General features: G+C 45.3%; 1 protein-coding gene across 5 annotated transcripts in view; it reads left to right on the forward strand.

The window, feature by feature from the left end:
- Window positions 1-15,668, forward strand: part of TET3 (tet methylcytosine dioxygenase 3) — a 103,183-nt gene that overhangs the window by 71,109 nt on the left and 16,406 nt on the right. For all 5 annotated transcript variants that reach the window (XM_036028162.1, XM_036028161.1, XM_028515598.2 and 2 more), the window contains 3 exons: window positions 2,954-3,044; window positions 8,813-8,906; window positions 12,389-12,597. In XM_036028162.1, coding sequence (XP_035884055.1) covers window positions 2,954-3,044; window positions 8,813-8,906; window positions 12,389-12,597 — 394 coding nt within the window. The remainder of the gene's footprint in view (window positions 1-2,953; window positions 3,045-8,812; window positions 8,907-12,388; window positions 12,598-15,668) is intronic.

Below are 15,668 nucleotides of genomic sequence, written 5' to 3' on the forward strand. Positions count from 1 at the left end.
CTCTTGATATAGTAAGGAAATTCGACTTTTGTCTGGTATGAGTTTCAGATATTTCCTGTCAGTGTAGTATTTGTCTTTTGGCTTGACTTTTGGTAGTAATTAACTACAAAACTTTCTTTAGTTAACTCTATCAGGGTTTTTTGTTGAATATATGTGGCTTCTGAATTTCATGTTATATGTAGAGATCTTACCACTTCTTGACTATTTTTAAAAATCTTTCATTGTTTTTCTTCCAGATATTTGTATAGTTTATTTATCTTTTGTACTTAAAGATTTAGACCATTTGAAATGTATTTGAGGATAGGGTGTATTAAGTATGGATCAAACTTTCCCCCCAGTTGTCCCAACACCATGTGTTTAAAAAAAATTAATCTTGCCTGTCGATTTGAAATGCTATAAGGTACCTCCTTACGTGTGAGTCTACCCTGCCCAGCTGGACAGTACACTTCGTAAGTCAGTTCTGTCTGCCTCGTTTCCCCTATAAAGCTGAGCATCATGTTCCCCATAGAATAGGTACATTAATTTTTTCACATGTTATAAGTTGTGAATTCCATATACTGTATAGAAAAGTGCACAGAACATTCACCTACTGTTTAATTAAAATTTCTAAGATAAACACTCGTGGACCACCTAGTCCAAGAAGTAGACCATCCCCAGTTTCCCTGGTATCCCCATATTCTCTTCTAAACACAGTCCTCTCCCACCCTGCAGGGGTGACCGTTCTCTCCACTTGTGACAACAATCTCCTTGTTTTTCTTTAAGGTTGAACCATCTGAAATTGCCATTTTCTGTAGGTACAAAATTGTTGAATATCTGCAACAATTTTTATATTTTCTATAAAAATTTTCTATATTTCAACCTAGTGATTTGAGCACCTATGGATCTCTGAGCAGTATCGTTCATTCAGTCGAGCCTGGTTTTGAATGTTGTTTCCATGTAATCTTGCTGTACTTGTGCTGTGCTGTTCTCCTTCCACTCACTGCAGTGCAGCCTGCAGCCGTGCTGCTGCAGGGTGTCAGTTCTCATGCCGGATGCCTGCCGTGGTGTGACTCTGCTGCATTTCTGACCTCTGCCCCTGTTGCTGCATTATGGGCTGTTTCTACTTCCATCCACTGAAAATAATGTCGCTGTGAGTGAAAGTCCTTGCATATAAATTGGTGCATGTGGCTGAGACACCCTCTAGCACAGATAGGATCAGCAAGTTAGGGCCCCCTGCTTAGTTTTTTACTTTGTCTTTTTATTTTTTTAACTTTTTATTTTGACATAATTTTACATTTATAGTAGAGTTATAAAGTTGATACAGAGAGTTCCTGCATTCTCTTTACCCAGCTTCCCCTACTATCAGGGTCTTACACGACTGTGGTACATCTAAAATCCATTTTTCCACTGATGTTTCTCTTCTGCTCTGGTATGACACCACACTGCATTTCGTTGTCATGCCTCCTTAGACGTGAAACAGACTTTCCAACTGTAGTTCAGTGTTTGTATAAAGTTCTTTAAAACCCACCCATGTTGTTCCGTGAATCAATAGTTGCTTCCTTTTTAAAAAAATTTTAGTGAACTTCACATAACATAAAATTAATCATTTTAAAGTGAATAATTCAGTGGCGTTTAGTACATTCACAGTGCTAGGCAACCACCACGTGTTAGTTCCAAAGCATTTTCATCGCCCCAAATAAAACCCGTTATGTAGTTACTTTGTGTTTCTCTCTCCTCTCAGCCTCTGGCAACCACCAGTCTGCTTTCGGTTTCTATGAATTTACTCATTCTGGGTATTTTATGTGAATGGAGTCATACAATATATGATTGTTTATGTCTGGATTCTTTCACTTAGCATAATGTTTTTGAGGTTCAGCCACATTGTAGCATGAATCAATACTTCATTCCTTTTTTTAAAAAATTGTGGTAAAATATATATAACCTAAAATTTGCCATTTTCACCATGTTTAAGTGTACAGTGTAGTAGCATTAATTACATTCACAGTATGGGGCAACCATCACCACTTTCTATGTTCAAAACCTTCTCATCACCCTAAACAGAAACTCTGCACCCAGTAAGTAGTGACTCCACTTCCCCCACTCCTTCTAGGCCCTGATAATCTCTCATTTTCATCTCAGTAAATTTGCCTGTTCTAGGCAGTTCATGTAAGTGGAATTCTGCAATATTTGTCTTTTTGTGTCTGGCTTATTTCACTTAGCCTGATGTTTTTAGAGTTCACCCATGTTGTAGCAGGTGCCAGACTTTATTCCTTTTTACGGTGGACTAATACTGTACAGCTAGACCGCATCCTCCTCCTCTTCTTCTGTTGATGGACACTTGTGTTGTTTGTGTCTGTGGCTCTCGTGGATCGTGCTGCTATGAACGCAGGTGCTCAGGTGCTGTTGAGTCCTTGTTTTTAGTCCATTTGTGTGGATACGTGGAATAGAGTTGTTGGCCGACCCCTGGTCTAGAATATGTATGATGATAAACTAAATTCCAATGTGGTTGGACTGCAGTCTTGACAACACGTAGTTTTGTGTTTATTTTTTTAAGATTTTTATTCATTTATTTTTAGAGAGAGGGGAAGGGAGGGAGAAAGAGGAGAGAACATCAGTGTGTGGTTGCCTCTCACACACCCCCTACTGGGGACCTGGCCTGCAACCCAGGCATGTGCCCTGACTGAGTATCAAACCAGTGACCCTTTGGTTCACAGGCTGGCACTCAATCCACAGAGCCACACCAGCCGGTGCACATGATTTTATTATACTTTAAATTTTTTGCCAACTTGTGTGATGGTATTTCATTTAATTTGTATTCCCTGATTTCTAATGCAGTTGAACACGTCATGTGTTTATAAGCCATTTGAGTTTCCTGTTTTGTACTGTGCCCATTAATTTTCCTATTGGTTTGCCTTTCCAAATGAATGTTGAGGAACTGTTGTCTCCAAATAATGTTTACTCTGTGTTTCTGCAGAACAAATAGTGGAGAAAGATGAAGGTCCGTATTACACCCACCTGGGATCTGGCCCCACGGTAGCCTCTATCCGGGAACTCATGGAGGAGCGGTGAGTGATGCGCAGATATCCAAGGAGAAATACACAAATTGTTAACACAACATGGACTTCAAGCACCTCTCAGTTTCACTGCCTCATGCTAGACGACATACAGAAGGGAATATTGATATTCAGACTGTGGAAGGTTGAACGTGGGACTCTCCTGTTACTTCTGAGTCTCTTTCTTTCTGTAGGTCTGTCCTCCATCCATCCCCTTCTCCCCTTTTCCTCTCTCTCCTGAAATATTTCTTATTGAAGAAATGTGGTTAAGTGGTTATATGTCCTACAGAGTTCTGCATGGTCTGAATTTTGCTGCTAGCTTTCCTGTAGTATGTTTAACATGGTCTTCTGCCCTATGTCCTATCGATTGGTAGTTAGATGTAAAGGCTTGATCAGAAACAGATTGTTTTTTTCTTTCTTTTTTTTCCAAAGCTACTTTATAGGTGATATGTTGTACCTCAACTAGGAGGAATGTATTGTCTCATCTTTGGCCAATGGTCTCCTGAGTCCTTTTGACATGGTCCTGAGAGTCTAGCATAGCTTTCTTGATTTCTCGGATGACAAGATGTTCTGGACTTACACTGTACCTTTATCCAAGAAGTCCTGGTTCCTTTCATTGTGGGAAAAAGTATTTAGAAAACAGACTCTGGGAGCTGGCCATGCTCACTGCCACTGGGGTGCTCAGTTTCTGGACCACTTCAGTGGAAAGAGCAAAGATGTGTGTGTGTCGGTTTTTTATTTTTGTTACTGTTTAGTGATTACATACATTGGAAGTTTGTATTGACCCTTCTAATTCAAAATCAAGACTATAGGGTTTTTACTTAATAGCCGTCTCTTGTTTTTTCTTAAGCAGTTTGTATGGCTAGAGACTGTAAAGTCTGTACACATGTCCACAGCAGGCCTTAAATGCTGTGTGTTCCAGTGTATGGAGAGTAAAATAGAGATTGAGAGCATGTGAACACTGAAGCTGCACCAAGGTCCAGTCAGTCCCGGCCTACCCACTTACTGCCGAGTCGCTCATGTTCTCTGTGACTCAGCTTTCTTATCTGCGAACCGGAGTGAGAGACGTGCACACACTGTAGGAGAGTTGTGAGGGTAAACTGAACTGATCGTGTGTGAAACACTCAGTGTTTACTACTACATAGGGAGTGTCTACCTCATATACCCATGTACTGGATGCATTATTTCATAACAAACAATAGTATTTTAGTAGTAAAGGCAAAGGTTATGTAGACACAAACATGTTTGTTCATACATATACATACATGTGTGGAAGGCTGAGTGGCTCCGAGGGTCCACAAATGTGGGAACCAGATTTTGTCTGACTGGGGAGGCCAGACTAATCCTTTCATTAATAGAGCAGGGACCATGATTTTTAACTGAGTAACTCAGAGCATCCCTGAATGAATAAAAGGTAAGGTGGATGGAGGACAGTGATCTGCCGTAATCACTCTTCATTGCCCTGTACCACCTGGAAACATTTATATTTGAAGTAGCCCATCAGGAAAGCAGTTGATCAGAGAGACCCAGGCTGTGAATTCGGGCCTGGCTGAAGGGGCACCTCTGAGGCAGCAAGAATGAAACGTACTTAAAACAGGTGTGTGTTGTACACACATGCCTGCGTGTTGCAGTTTCAGTGTTGGGAGGGCATCACTTTGGCCACTGATTTTTGTAAGGAATTCTCATACTATCTGAGGGCCATCGGGGAGTCAAATGTACAAAGTTTGTTCTGGGATACTGTGTGCGTGTGTGTGTGTGTGTGTGTTTCTCCGTCACAATTTTATGAGACTTCTAGATAGCTGTCTAAATAACTTTTAGTTACAGAAGACTCTGTTTTCAAACAAGGATTAAGAGATAGTGATAAAGTTGAGATTTCTTCTCTCTTTTCCTCATTGCTTTAAGAATAACGGCCAAGTATAGATTCTTCAGAAACTGGTCCAAGGGAGGAGTTTTTCTCAAGACCAGGAATACATGTGTTTTTCCTCAGTAACTGATTTATTTTTATCTTGAGGACCTTGTAAATCATGTAACAGGTTGCGTTTGCATCTTTATGTCGGCTGCTCGTAAGCTAGAGCCAGATTTGTGTGCCCCATTAGAGGAATGTCATTTCTCATCTTTGGCCCGTGGGAGCCTGTTCAGGTTCACTCCTGAGTCCTTCTGACGGGACTCTGAGGAGCCTCCATTAGCTTCCTTGATTTCTCATGTGATGACATGTTCCAGGTTCATCTCAAAAACACACACAAGACCCACTCTCTGCATTTTGTGCACCAACATCATGTCCGTCTGTTTCCACCTTTACTCTGGTGCCATCGCCTGCTATTTTTATCATCTAGACGTGTCTTCAAGTCCCTTTTGGAACCAGAAAGGGAGTGAACGGTTGATGATGAACAGAACCTGGCTGGGGGTCTAGCTTGTGAATGAGTTGGGCTGCCCCTTTCCCTGGACCTCCCCTTCCTCTGCGGGACCATGCCTCTCTCAGGAGGTGGCCAAGGCAGGAGGGGAAGCAAACTGAAATTTTAGGGAGACACCGGTGCTTTTAGCTTACCTGGTAAAAATGTGGAGGAAGGAGGGGGAGTCAAAAGGGAGCCCTAAAATATTATCCCAGTTTAGTAGGTGTTCTATCCCTCCCGGCGACCCAGCTCCTCATTGCCCCTGATGGTTGGAGCCCGTTTCAACGCGTGTCTAAGAATGGTATGCTGCTCAGAGCCCTGTGTTCTCTGGCGGGAAGAGGATTGATTCTCTGCAGGCAAGGAGTTCATTCAAGGTTCATTCTGGAAATGAAGAGCCAGCACTATTCCTCTGAGTGTGGGGGAGCTGGCCTCACGGTGATAGAGGTAACCCCGGGGAAGCACCGGTTTAGGTCAGTGGTCCTCAGACTTGAGTGTGCTTCCATCTCCTAGAGGGCTTGGGAAGGCACAGCATGTGGCCCCTAGCCCCGAGTCTGTGACCTGGCCGGTCTGGCGGTGACCCTGGAGTGTGCCCTTCCTACCCGCCCCCCTCACCCCGTTTCTAGGCAATGCCGGTCCTGCCCCCGCCCGTGAAGAACCACTGGCTGGGATAATCAGGTTACCCTTGGGGATGAGGTTTCAGCCCATTCTTACAGACTTAGTTTAGGGTCTAGGAATTTATCCATATTCTAAAAGGGCCTCTTAATGGTAGGCCAGAAAGTAAGACATTTAAGAAAAAAGAAATCTAGAGCCGGTTGGTTGTCTTTAAATGCCAAGATGGTTCTGGTTTAAAAAAGTGTCTAGCCCATCGTTCAGTGCTTGGCTCTTTTATTTGCTCTGGAATATGAAGTTCACTACAGGAAGCTTTTCTCGCAAGAGTGGGATGGTGCAGCAGGTCCTAGCCAGGAAGCCCGAGTCCGTGTCCTCAGCTCACCCTCCTGTGGGGAACACGATATCCTGCCTTTCTGGTGAGAGCAGTGTGGTCGCCCCCAGCTGTTCCTCCCACAGCGACCCCAGCACTCACCGGGCACCCAGCCTCTGCCCTCATGGGCCGCTTCCTGATAAATCTTGTTGAATTGAGCGTTTTCCGGAGCCCAGACAAAAGCAGCACTATCTGGTCTTGTCCTCTTGAGCCAGACCACGCCGTGTGAACTCCCCAGAGTGCTGTCTGCAAGCACATTCTATACGGGACTCACATAGCCTTAGAATTTTAATGTGGTAATTGTCAGAAACAGTTTTCACCTCTTCACTGAGACCTTGAGTGAAATAGAGAACTCAAGAGAAACCTTAGATCAGCATTTTTAAAATATTAGTTCTCTTTTCCAATTACAAAAACAAAACATGTCTGTAAGAGGCCTTTTCAAAAAAGTTTAGAGTGAATAAAGCTCTCTAGCAGTTTGCCTTCCCAGAAGAAACTTGAAAAAAAAACCCAAAACTTACCTTTAAATTTTTCGTAAGCATTTACAAAGATCTACAAATGATATGAAGAAATGTCGAACCAAGTGGGATCAGCCATACTGTGCCCACCGTGTGCAGCTGCTGCCCTCTCCCTTAATCTCGTCCCCGTCAGCACATATAACTCGGTCGTATCCTTTTAGATGGCTGCATGGCCTTCGTTGTGTGGAAGTGCACTGTATTCTGTGTAGCCAGCCCAGTGCTGGACACGCACGTTGTCCCTGATGTCTCTGTTATCTGTGCGGCCATAAGTGTCTCGTTCCTAATCTTGGTGTCTTCACACAGTCATTTCAGGTCTCAGGAGTGAGATGGAGCATATGTGTAACTGTGTATGTGTGTTAGCAACATGTATGACCATAATAGCTGTGATAACATTACCCTCTATTAAATGATCTATTAAAATAGTATGCTGAGACCAAAATTGGATTCACTACAGAAATCCAAGGATAGTTTGATTTAGAAATTCTGTTAAAATAGCATTAAAAAAAATAGCATTCCATGTTAATGGACCAAACGAGAAAAACCATTCTGTTATCTCTCTCCTCAGATGCTAAAAATGTTTTTGATAAAAGTAATCAATTTTTTAAATGTTAAAAAATTGGTTACATTTATTGGGGTGACACTGGCTAATAAAGGTAATCAATTCTTGATTAAAGGTCCTTAGAACAAGAGACCCTTTCAAGGTGAGGAAGCCTCTCTCTCTCCCAAAGTCGGTGAGCTTCACGCTCAGCGCTGGATAGTTGGGGACATTTCCGGGAAAGTCAGGAAATAAGCCAATGTGCCTGCCAGCACTTTGGCAGTGCTGGTCAGCACGGAGACGAGAGATGGAAATAGAGGCATAAAGAGTTAAAAAGGAGGAGGTGGCAAATAACCACTATTTGCAGGTAATATGATACTGTACCTGAAAGTAAGAAGCTATTAAAAATAAGATAATTCAGTAAGATGACTGTTTACATTATTAAGAATAATTAATGTTTGTTGGACTCTTCCCTTATGCCAAGAACTTCAAAGCATTTTAAATAATGCACTCCATGTGGATTACCTCACTTGATCTTTTTTTCCAAGCCTAGGAGGAAGAAATCATTTTTATCTCCATTTTACAGATGAGGAAACTGAGGCTTGGAAAAGTTCCATCACTTGGCCACAGTCTTTGTAGTGAGAAAGTCCCTGGGCTGGCACTCCAGCCCAGTCCCCTCCAACCCCTCTTGGGCTGCACATCAGGCATCCTTACCCCCAGGGAGTTGGGTGGCATCAAGCAGGCCGGTTCAGCTCTGGGGCCATAGTCTCATCACCTCTGAAGGTGCTTTGGGTAATTAGCTGCTCTCAGGATCCCTGGGTGTGTGCACGTGTAGGTGGGCCAGGGCAGAAGCCTGACTGGGAACCAGGTGTGTTTACTGTCTGAGGGGACCTCGGCCAGTTTGTGCTTTGTAGGGTCACTTCTCCCTGACCTCAGCTGTCCGTGTCGTGTTCACATGTCAGTTGTGGATTGTTGAAAGAGAACAATGCAGATTTCCCCGTGTATTTTCTTTGTTTAATTGAATTTATAAATAGCTAGCCCTCTGGGCAACTCGGCTAACAGGGCTAGACACAGATGTTTGGTTTGTCTACCTTCCTAGAGGCTCAGAACCAATACTCAGGGACATTCTGCTGGACCTCTCCCTGGGGCAGAGCTGAGCCAGGTGCGCCAGAGGCTGTGGGAACCTGGAAGTGGCCACTGTGTTTTCAGAAGCTCTTAGCACAGCATAAACATTTACACCTTTCTTTTTCTTCTCTGTTGCCCCCACAGTAACTAGAAACCTGCAGAGGCTTGGCTTCTTACTGTAAGTTGCTCTCCTTTGGGTTCCTCTGAGCGAAGGGTGCTTCTGTCTCCCTCTCCAGGTATGGAGAGAAGGGGAAAGCCATCCGGATCGAGAAGGTCATCTACACCGGGAAGGAGGGGAAGAGCTCACGCGGCTGCCCCATCGCCAAGTGGGTGAGTGCTGTGACCCTGTAGCCCAGACTGTGCCTCCCTCTCCAGGGCTGGGCTGTGGGGAGGAAGTAGACATGTTTCTTTCCAGGGAACCTTGGGACTGGCCTCATGTGTGTGGTTACAGTCTTTTCCCCCAGCCTCGGCTACTTGACTTTCTTATACTTAAATGCCAGCCCCTGGCATCCTGGGCTGGCCTCAAAACTGCTCTAGTCATTAGACTCGGCTCATATCATCCCCTCATTTGATGTTGGAGATGGCGTCTAACTGAAGTCCGGGCCCCACTGTGACCAACTACAAACAGACTGCTCTGCCCCCTCTGTGTGCCTGGAGTTTCTGGTGGCTCTGTCTCCTGTCTGGAAGGGGCTAGGTTAGGCTGGGTCAGGGGCAGCCTTGCTTCTGAGCCACTGTGTCTTACAGGCAACCTGGGTGTCTCAGCAGGGTGACGTCAGCGACTCTGACCCCAGTTTCACCCAGAGTTTCCTGACCCTTATACTTCCAGTCCACAAAGAGTTTTCTAGGACCACTGCGGCATGAGGAGTGACAGCAGGGTCGTCGGGGGGGCTGTGAGCCCCGCACTGTGCTGGGCGCATGGGAGAGGGACCTGCAGGGAAAGTGGAAAGCCCTCTCCCTGTGTTCATCTGCTTGTGATGTTGAGACACATGAAATAAAACCACAGAGATGTGAATAATCAAGGCTGAACTTGGAGAGGCAGACTTGGTGCTGTAGCGTTGAGGGGCAGGGACACGGGTGGTGGGAGGAGCGTCAGGCCAGGTTTCCCCGTGAATGTGGACATGTGCGGGGCCGCGAATACAGGGCCGCGTCTGACGGGCGAAGGAGAGAGCGGAGGCATTTCTGGTGAGGGGACTCCTGCGGGCTAAGGCCGAAAGGCAGCGTGAACGCACACGCAGCTCACTTGGAGTGCGGGATGGGGGTCAGTGACCTTTGTCAGCCTGTGCCCATCTGTACACATGCCTGTCCTTATCTGGTGTTTACCCCCTGCCTTTGCATCTTTGTATTGAATGAAGGCTCAAAGCAGGAACTCATGGCCCAGAGGTGTTTTGTTTAGCATGTGAGGAGGAGATTCTGAAACACACAGGGATGAACCTTGAAGACATCATGCTAAATGAAATCAGCCAGTTATAGAAGGACAAATATTACGTGATTCCACTTATGTGAGGGACCCAGAATAGTCAAACTCATGGGGTGAAAAGGTAGGAGAGTAGTTACCAAGGGTGTGGGCGGGGGAGAATGGAGAGTTAATGTTTAATGACGGCAGAGTTTCTGTGTGGGAAGATGGGAAAGTTCTGGTGACGGTTGCACAGCAGTGTGAATGTACTTATTGCCTCTGAACTGTACACTTAGAAACAGCTCAAATGGTAAATTTTATGTCACATATTTTTTACCACAATAAAAAACCCCGCATGGGGTACCTCCTGTCTTTTTAAGCGATAATTGCATGTAATAATCTGGATTTCTATTTTCTTCTTGCAAAATTGCTAGAGATAGCTACATTGGGCTGGAATTCCCTATAAGCAGTGGCTGATGAAGAGGAGGCTTTGCTTCCTCCTTTTGAAGATGCAAGTGCTTTCGCTTTGCCATGGTCCACGCCACTCCCTAGTCTTCTTACATCTGGCCCATTTTCCTCATTTATGTCACCTGCCTGGATGCCCTTTCAACACGGACATACTCATGACCAAGTCTGTCTCCAGCTCAGATGTCTGCTGTCCTCCGGGCCCCTCTGTTGGGCCTGCTGGAAATAGGCACACAGGTGTTGCAAAGGGCCTCAGCCCTGTGTGTTCCCAGTAGCAACACCAACAAGCAACACGATCAGGAAGCGACACTGACACGCACTCCTACAGCACAAAACGTGGGCGTCCTTGAGGACTTTTCCCTGTCCCTCGGTTCCTGTATTCATGTGGTCCCCAAATCACCTCTCTCCCAAATATCTCTGGAATTCACTCCTTTTCCTATTTTATTCCCCACTGCCCTAGTTCAGGACTTTGTGCTTGTGTTATGTCCTGTTTCCCAGGCCCCCCCTGCCAACCATCTGTCCCCCTGCTCTGTAGCATGAAGCTTTTTACATAAGTAAGCCCCCTGTTTATCATCCTGGGAACCCCTCCTTGAGTCCTTGTTCCTCAGTCTGCTGCTCAGAGTCCTCCCCAGGTGCCCCTTTCTGTCCACACCTACATCTTAGCTGGCCACAGAATGACACGGGGTCCTTTGGGGAGACTCAGCCCCCTCATTCTCCACTACCAGGACCCTGTGCCCTGACCTCCTGTTTGGGGAGCCAGGACAGTGTTTCAGGAGTGAGTGAAGACTGAGGGGGAGACTAGGGAGGGAATGGCCGTATCCTGAGGAGCAGAGAGCGTAGGGCTCCAGACCCTTGCTTTTGAGTCAGCAGCCAGATGGAGATACAGCTCACATACTGGTGACCTATGTAAAGTATGTAATTCACTGGGTTTTAGTATACTAACATCATTAAATTTTAAAAGCTGTACTGAAATAGCTAAAACATAAGATTTGCCATTCTAACCATTTTTACGGACACAGGCCCATGACACCAGCTGCGTGCACACCGGGACGCAGCCATCCCCGCAGTTTGCTCCTGCGGCTCATCTTGTGCTGCACTGACACTCTACCCCTGAACAGCGCTCCCCACCCTCTGCCCTCACCCCTGGTAGCTCCCTTCTAGTCTCTCTCTCTCTTTGTGAATCCGCCTCTTCTAGGTGCCCCGTGGAAGGAACCACACGACATTCGTCCTCCAGCGTCTGGCTTCTTTCACTTAGCATAACGTTCTCAGGGTTCGCCCATGCTGTGGCATGTGTTGGAATTTTGTCCCTTTTTAAGACGACCACTGTCCATTGTTTGGACATGCCACATCGTGTTTCCCGTTCGTCAGCTGCTGGGCACTGGGCTGTGTCTGTCTTGGGCTGGTGCACGTACTGCTGCTCGGAACACGGGCTCCAAGTGTCTGCTGGGGTCCCTGCTCTCAGATCCCTCTCCTGGTGATACTCCCAGGGGTGGAATTGACCAGTTCTGTGGTGATTGTATGTCTAGTTCTTTGAGGAACTGCCAGAAACTGTTTCCCACAGCACCACGGTCCTTGCGCTTTAACCAGAAACATGCGGATGTGCAGCATTTTGTCTTCCAATGTTGTAGGACGACATAAAGTTCTCCTAGTGTATTTTGGCTTACAATTTTAGCTCTGTATTTGTGTTCCTAAGTCTATATAAATCATTAATAACTTAGTTTTTGTAATGATTATTTTTTTCTTAAAAAAGTAACTTCTGTGTTTTTCGTCCTCTAACTATAATGGTGTCAGCCTCTGTGGTTGTGACACCCTCGGGTGTCACTGCCCTAAAGACCTGCCCCCGCCCTGTGCCACCGGCAGCGGGGAGGGGGTGTGGCGTCCTGAGCAGGGGAGCGCAGGTGCCTGGCTCCCCGTGGCTAACGGCGCCTGCCCCTCCCCCCACACACCCCTGCAGGTGATCCGCAGGCACACACTGGAGGAGAAGCTGCTCTGCCTGGTGCGGCACCGGGCAGGCCACCATTGCCAGAACGCCGTGATTGTCATCCTCATCCTGGCCTGGGAGGGCATCCCCCGCAGCCTCGGAGACACCCTGTACCAGGAGCTCACCGACACCCTCCGGAAGTACGGGAACCCTACCAGCCGGAGATGTGGCCTCAATGACGAGTACGTGGGCAGGGACTCCGGGCGACTCTGGGGAGAGCACTTGTCCCATCCAGGGCCCTGTTTGCCTGGGGTGAAAGGATGCTTCCCGTGGGCCCCGGCCTGGGCTCTGGTCCTGGCTGGGGAGGGTCTGTCGACGGGGCTCAGCTTTACTCTTGTGCCCAATCAAATCCGAGACTCTCATGGTGGTAACAAGTGTGAAAAAGTGTGTAAGTGCCCCACTAATACAGGGCATCAATGATATCCACAAAACCTGCCCTGAGGGGTTTTTCTCTTTATTCCATATTTTAAATTAAGGTATTTTTACTTACAGTAAAATTTATCCTTTGAGGGACACAGTTGGCAGAGTTTTGACAAATGTTTACAGTCATGTAGCCACGACCATCACAATCAAGACCTAGAACAGTTTCGTCATCCAAAAAACTCCCTCATGCCCCTTTGTAGACAGCCTCCCCCAGCCCCAGCAGCCATCAGTCTCGTTTCCTGTCCCCATGGGTTTGCCTTCTCAAGGCTGTTGCCTGAATGGACCCACACAGTGTAGCCTCTGGAGACTGTCTTCTGTCCCTGAGCACAGTGTTCCCAAACTTTGCCTGTGGGTGTGCATCAGCCACTGGCCCTTTTCAGCGCTGAGTAGTACTCCACCACAGGGATGGTCACTGTTTGTCCATTGCCCCCGCTGAGGAGCCCTCAGGTGGTTTCTGGATTTTATTAAGGGTTGAATTATAGCATCAATGTTTGTTTAAAGCCTGTCGACACCCAGGAGTGTTTGAACCCTGTGGTGCATGTGCTTCCGCTGTCCATGTGGTCTGCGTTAGAGCCGGTCAGGTTATTAGAGTTCAGGCAAAGCATGAACTTTTTTTTTTTTTTTAATTTTATTTTTAATCATTGTTCAAGTACAGTTTTCTCCCCCCTACTCCCATTCCAGCCCACCCACCCAACCCTCCCCTCTTCTCCCCCATTACCCCCTATCCCTAGTTTTTGTCCATGTGTCCTCCAGATTTGCTCCTGTAAACCCTACCCATTCCCCCCTGAAATTCCCTCTTCTCTCCCCTCTGGCCACTGTCAGACTATCCCCTATTTCAGTGTCTTTGGTTATATTTTGCTAGTTTTTTTCGTTTTGTTGTTTAGATTCCTGTTAAAGGTGATATCATGTGGTATTTGTCTTTCACTGCCTGGCTTGTTTTGCTTAGCATAATGCTTTCCAGCTCCATCCATGCTGTTGCAAAGGGTATGAGCTCCTTCTTTCTTTCTGCTGCATAGAATTCCATTGTGTAAATGTACCATAGTTTTTTGATCCATTCATTTACTGATGGGCATCTAGGTTGCTTCCAGCACCTAGCTATTGTAAATTGTGCTGCTATGAACATCGGGGTGCAAAGGTTCTTTTGTATTGGTGTTTTAGTGTTCTTAGGATAGAGTCCCAGCAATGGAATTGCCAGGTCAAAAGGCAGATCCATTTTTAGTTGTCTGAGGATGTTCCAAACTGTTTTCCATAGTGGTTGTACCAGTCTGCAGTCCCACCAACAGTGCACTAGGGACCCCCTTTCTCCACAGCCTCTCCAACACTTGTTGTTTGTTGCTTTGTTTATGATGGCCATTCTGTCTGGTGTGAAGTGGTATCTCATTGTGGTTTTAATTTGCATCTCTCTGATAGCTAGCGATATTGAACATCATTTCATGTGTCTTTGGATTTTCTGTATGTCCTCCTTGGAGAAGTGTCTGTTCAAGTCCTTTGCCCATTTTTTAATTGGGTTATTTGTCTTCTTAGAGTGGAGTCGTGTAAGTTCTTTATATATTTTGGAGATTAAACCCTTGTCTGAGGTATCATTGGCAAATATGTTTTCCCATACAGTTGGTTCTCTTTTTATTATGATACTGTTTTCTTTAGCTGTGCAAAAGCTTTTAATTTTGATGAGGTCCCATTTGTTTATTCTTTCCTTTATGTCCCTTGCTCTAGGAGACAAGTCGGTAAAAAAGTTTCTGCGTGAAATATCAGAGATTTTCCTACCTACGTTCTCTTCTAGGACTTTAATGGTGTCGCGCTTTATATTTAAGTCTTTTATCCACCTTGAATCTATTTTTGTATAAGGTGTAAGTTGGTGCTCGAGTTTCATTTTTTTGCACGTAGCTGTCCAGTTCTCCCAACACCATTTGTTGAAGAGGCTATTTTTATTCCATTTTATGTTGCTGCTTCCTTTGTCAAATATTAATTGACCGTAGAGGCTTGGGTTTATTTCTGGGCTCTCTGTTCTGTTCCATTGGTCCATGTGCCTGTTTTTATGCCAGTACCAGACAGTTTTGATTACAGTGGCCTTGTAGTATAGTTTAGTGTCAGGTATTGTGATCCCTCCTACTTTACTTTTCTTTCTCAAAATTGCAGCAGCTATTCGGGGTTGTTTATGGTTCCATATAAATTGTTGAAGTGTTTGTTCTATGTCTGTGAAATATGCCATTGGTACTTTAATAGGTATTGCATTGAATGTGTAAATTGCTTTTGGTAGTATGGACATTTTGATGATATTAATTCTTCCAATCCATGAACACGGTATATGTTTCCATTTGTTTGTGTCTTCCTTGATTTCTCTCCTCAGTGTTATGTAGTTTTCTGAATACAGGTCTTTTACCTCTTTGGTTAGGTTTATTCCTAGGTATTTTATTTTTCTTTTTGCTATTTCAAATGGGATTTTTTTCTTGATTTCTGCTTCTGCTGTTTCATTGTTGGTGTACAGAAATGCCTTTGATTTCTGGATATTGACTTTGTATCCTGCTGTTTTACCAAATTCCTTTATTAGGTCAAGCAGATTTTTGGTGGAGTCTATAGGATTTTCTATGTACACTATCATGTCATCTGCAAACAGTGACAGTTTTGTTTCCTCCTTTCTGATTTGGATGCCTTTTATTTCTTTTTCTTGTCTGATTGCTGTGGCTAGAACCTCCAGTACTATATTGAATAGAAGTGGTGAAAGTGGACATCCTTGTCTTGTTCCTGTTCTTAGTGGAAAAGATTTAAATTTTTTCCCATTGAGTATAATGTTGGCTGTAGGTTTCTCATATATGGCCTTTATTATGTTGAG

This window comes from Phyllostomus discolor, chromosome 6 (assembly GCF_004126475.2).
Source record: "Phyllostomus discolor isolate MPI-MPIP mPhyDis1 chromosome 6, mPhyDis1.pri.v3, whole genome shotgun sequence".
In the NCBI taxonomy this organism is placed as follows: domain Eukaryota; kingdom Metazoa; phylum Chordata; class Mammalia; order Chiroptera; family Phyllostomidae; genus Phyllostomus; species Phyllostomus discolor.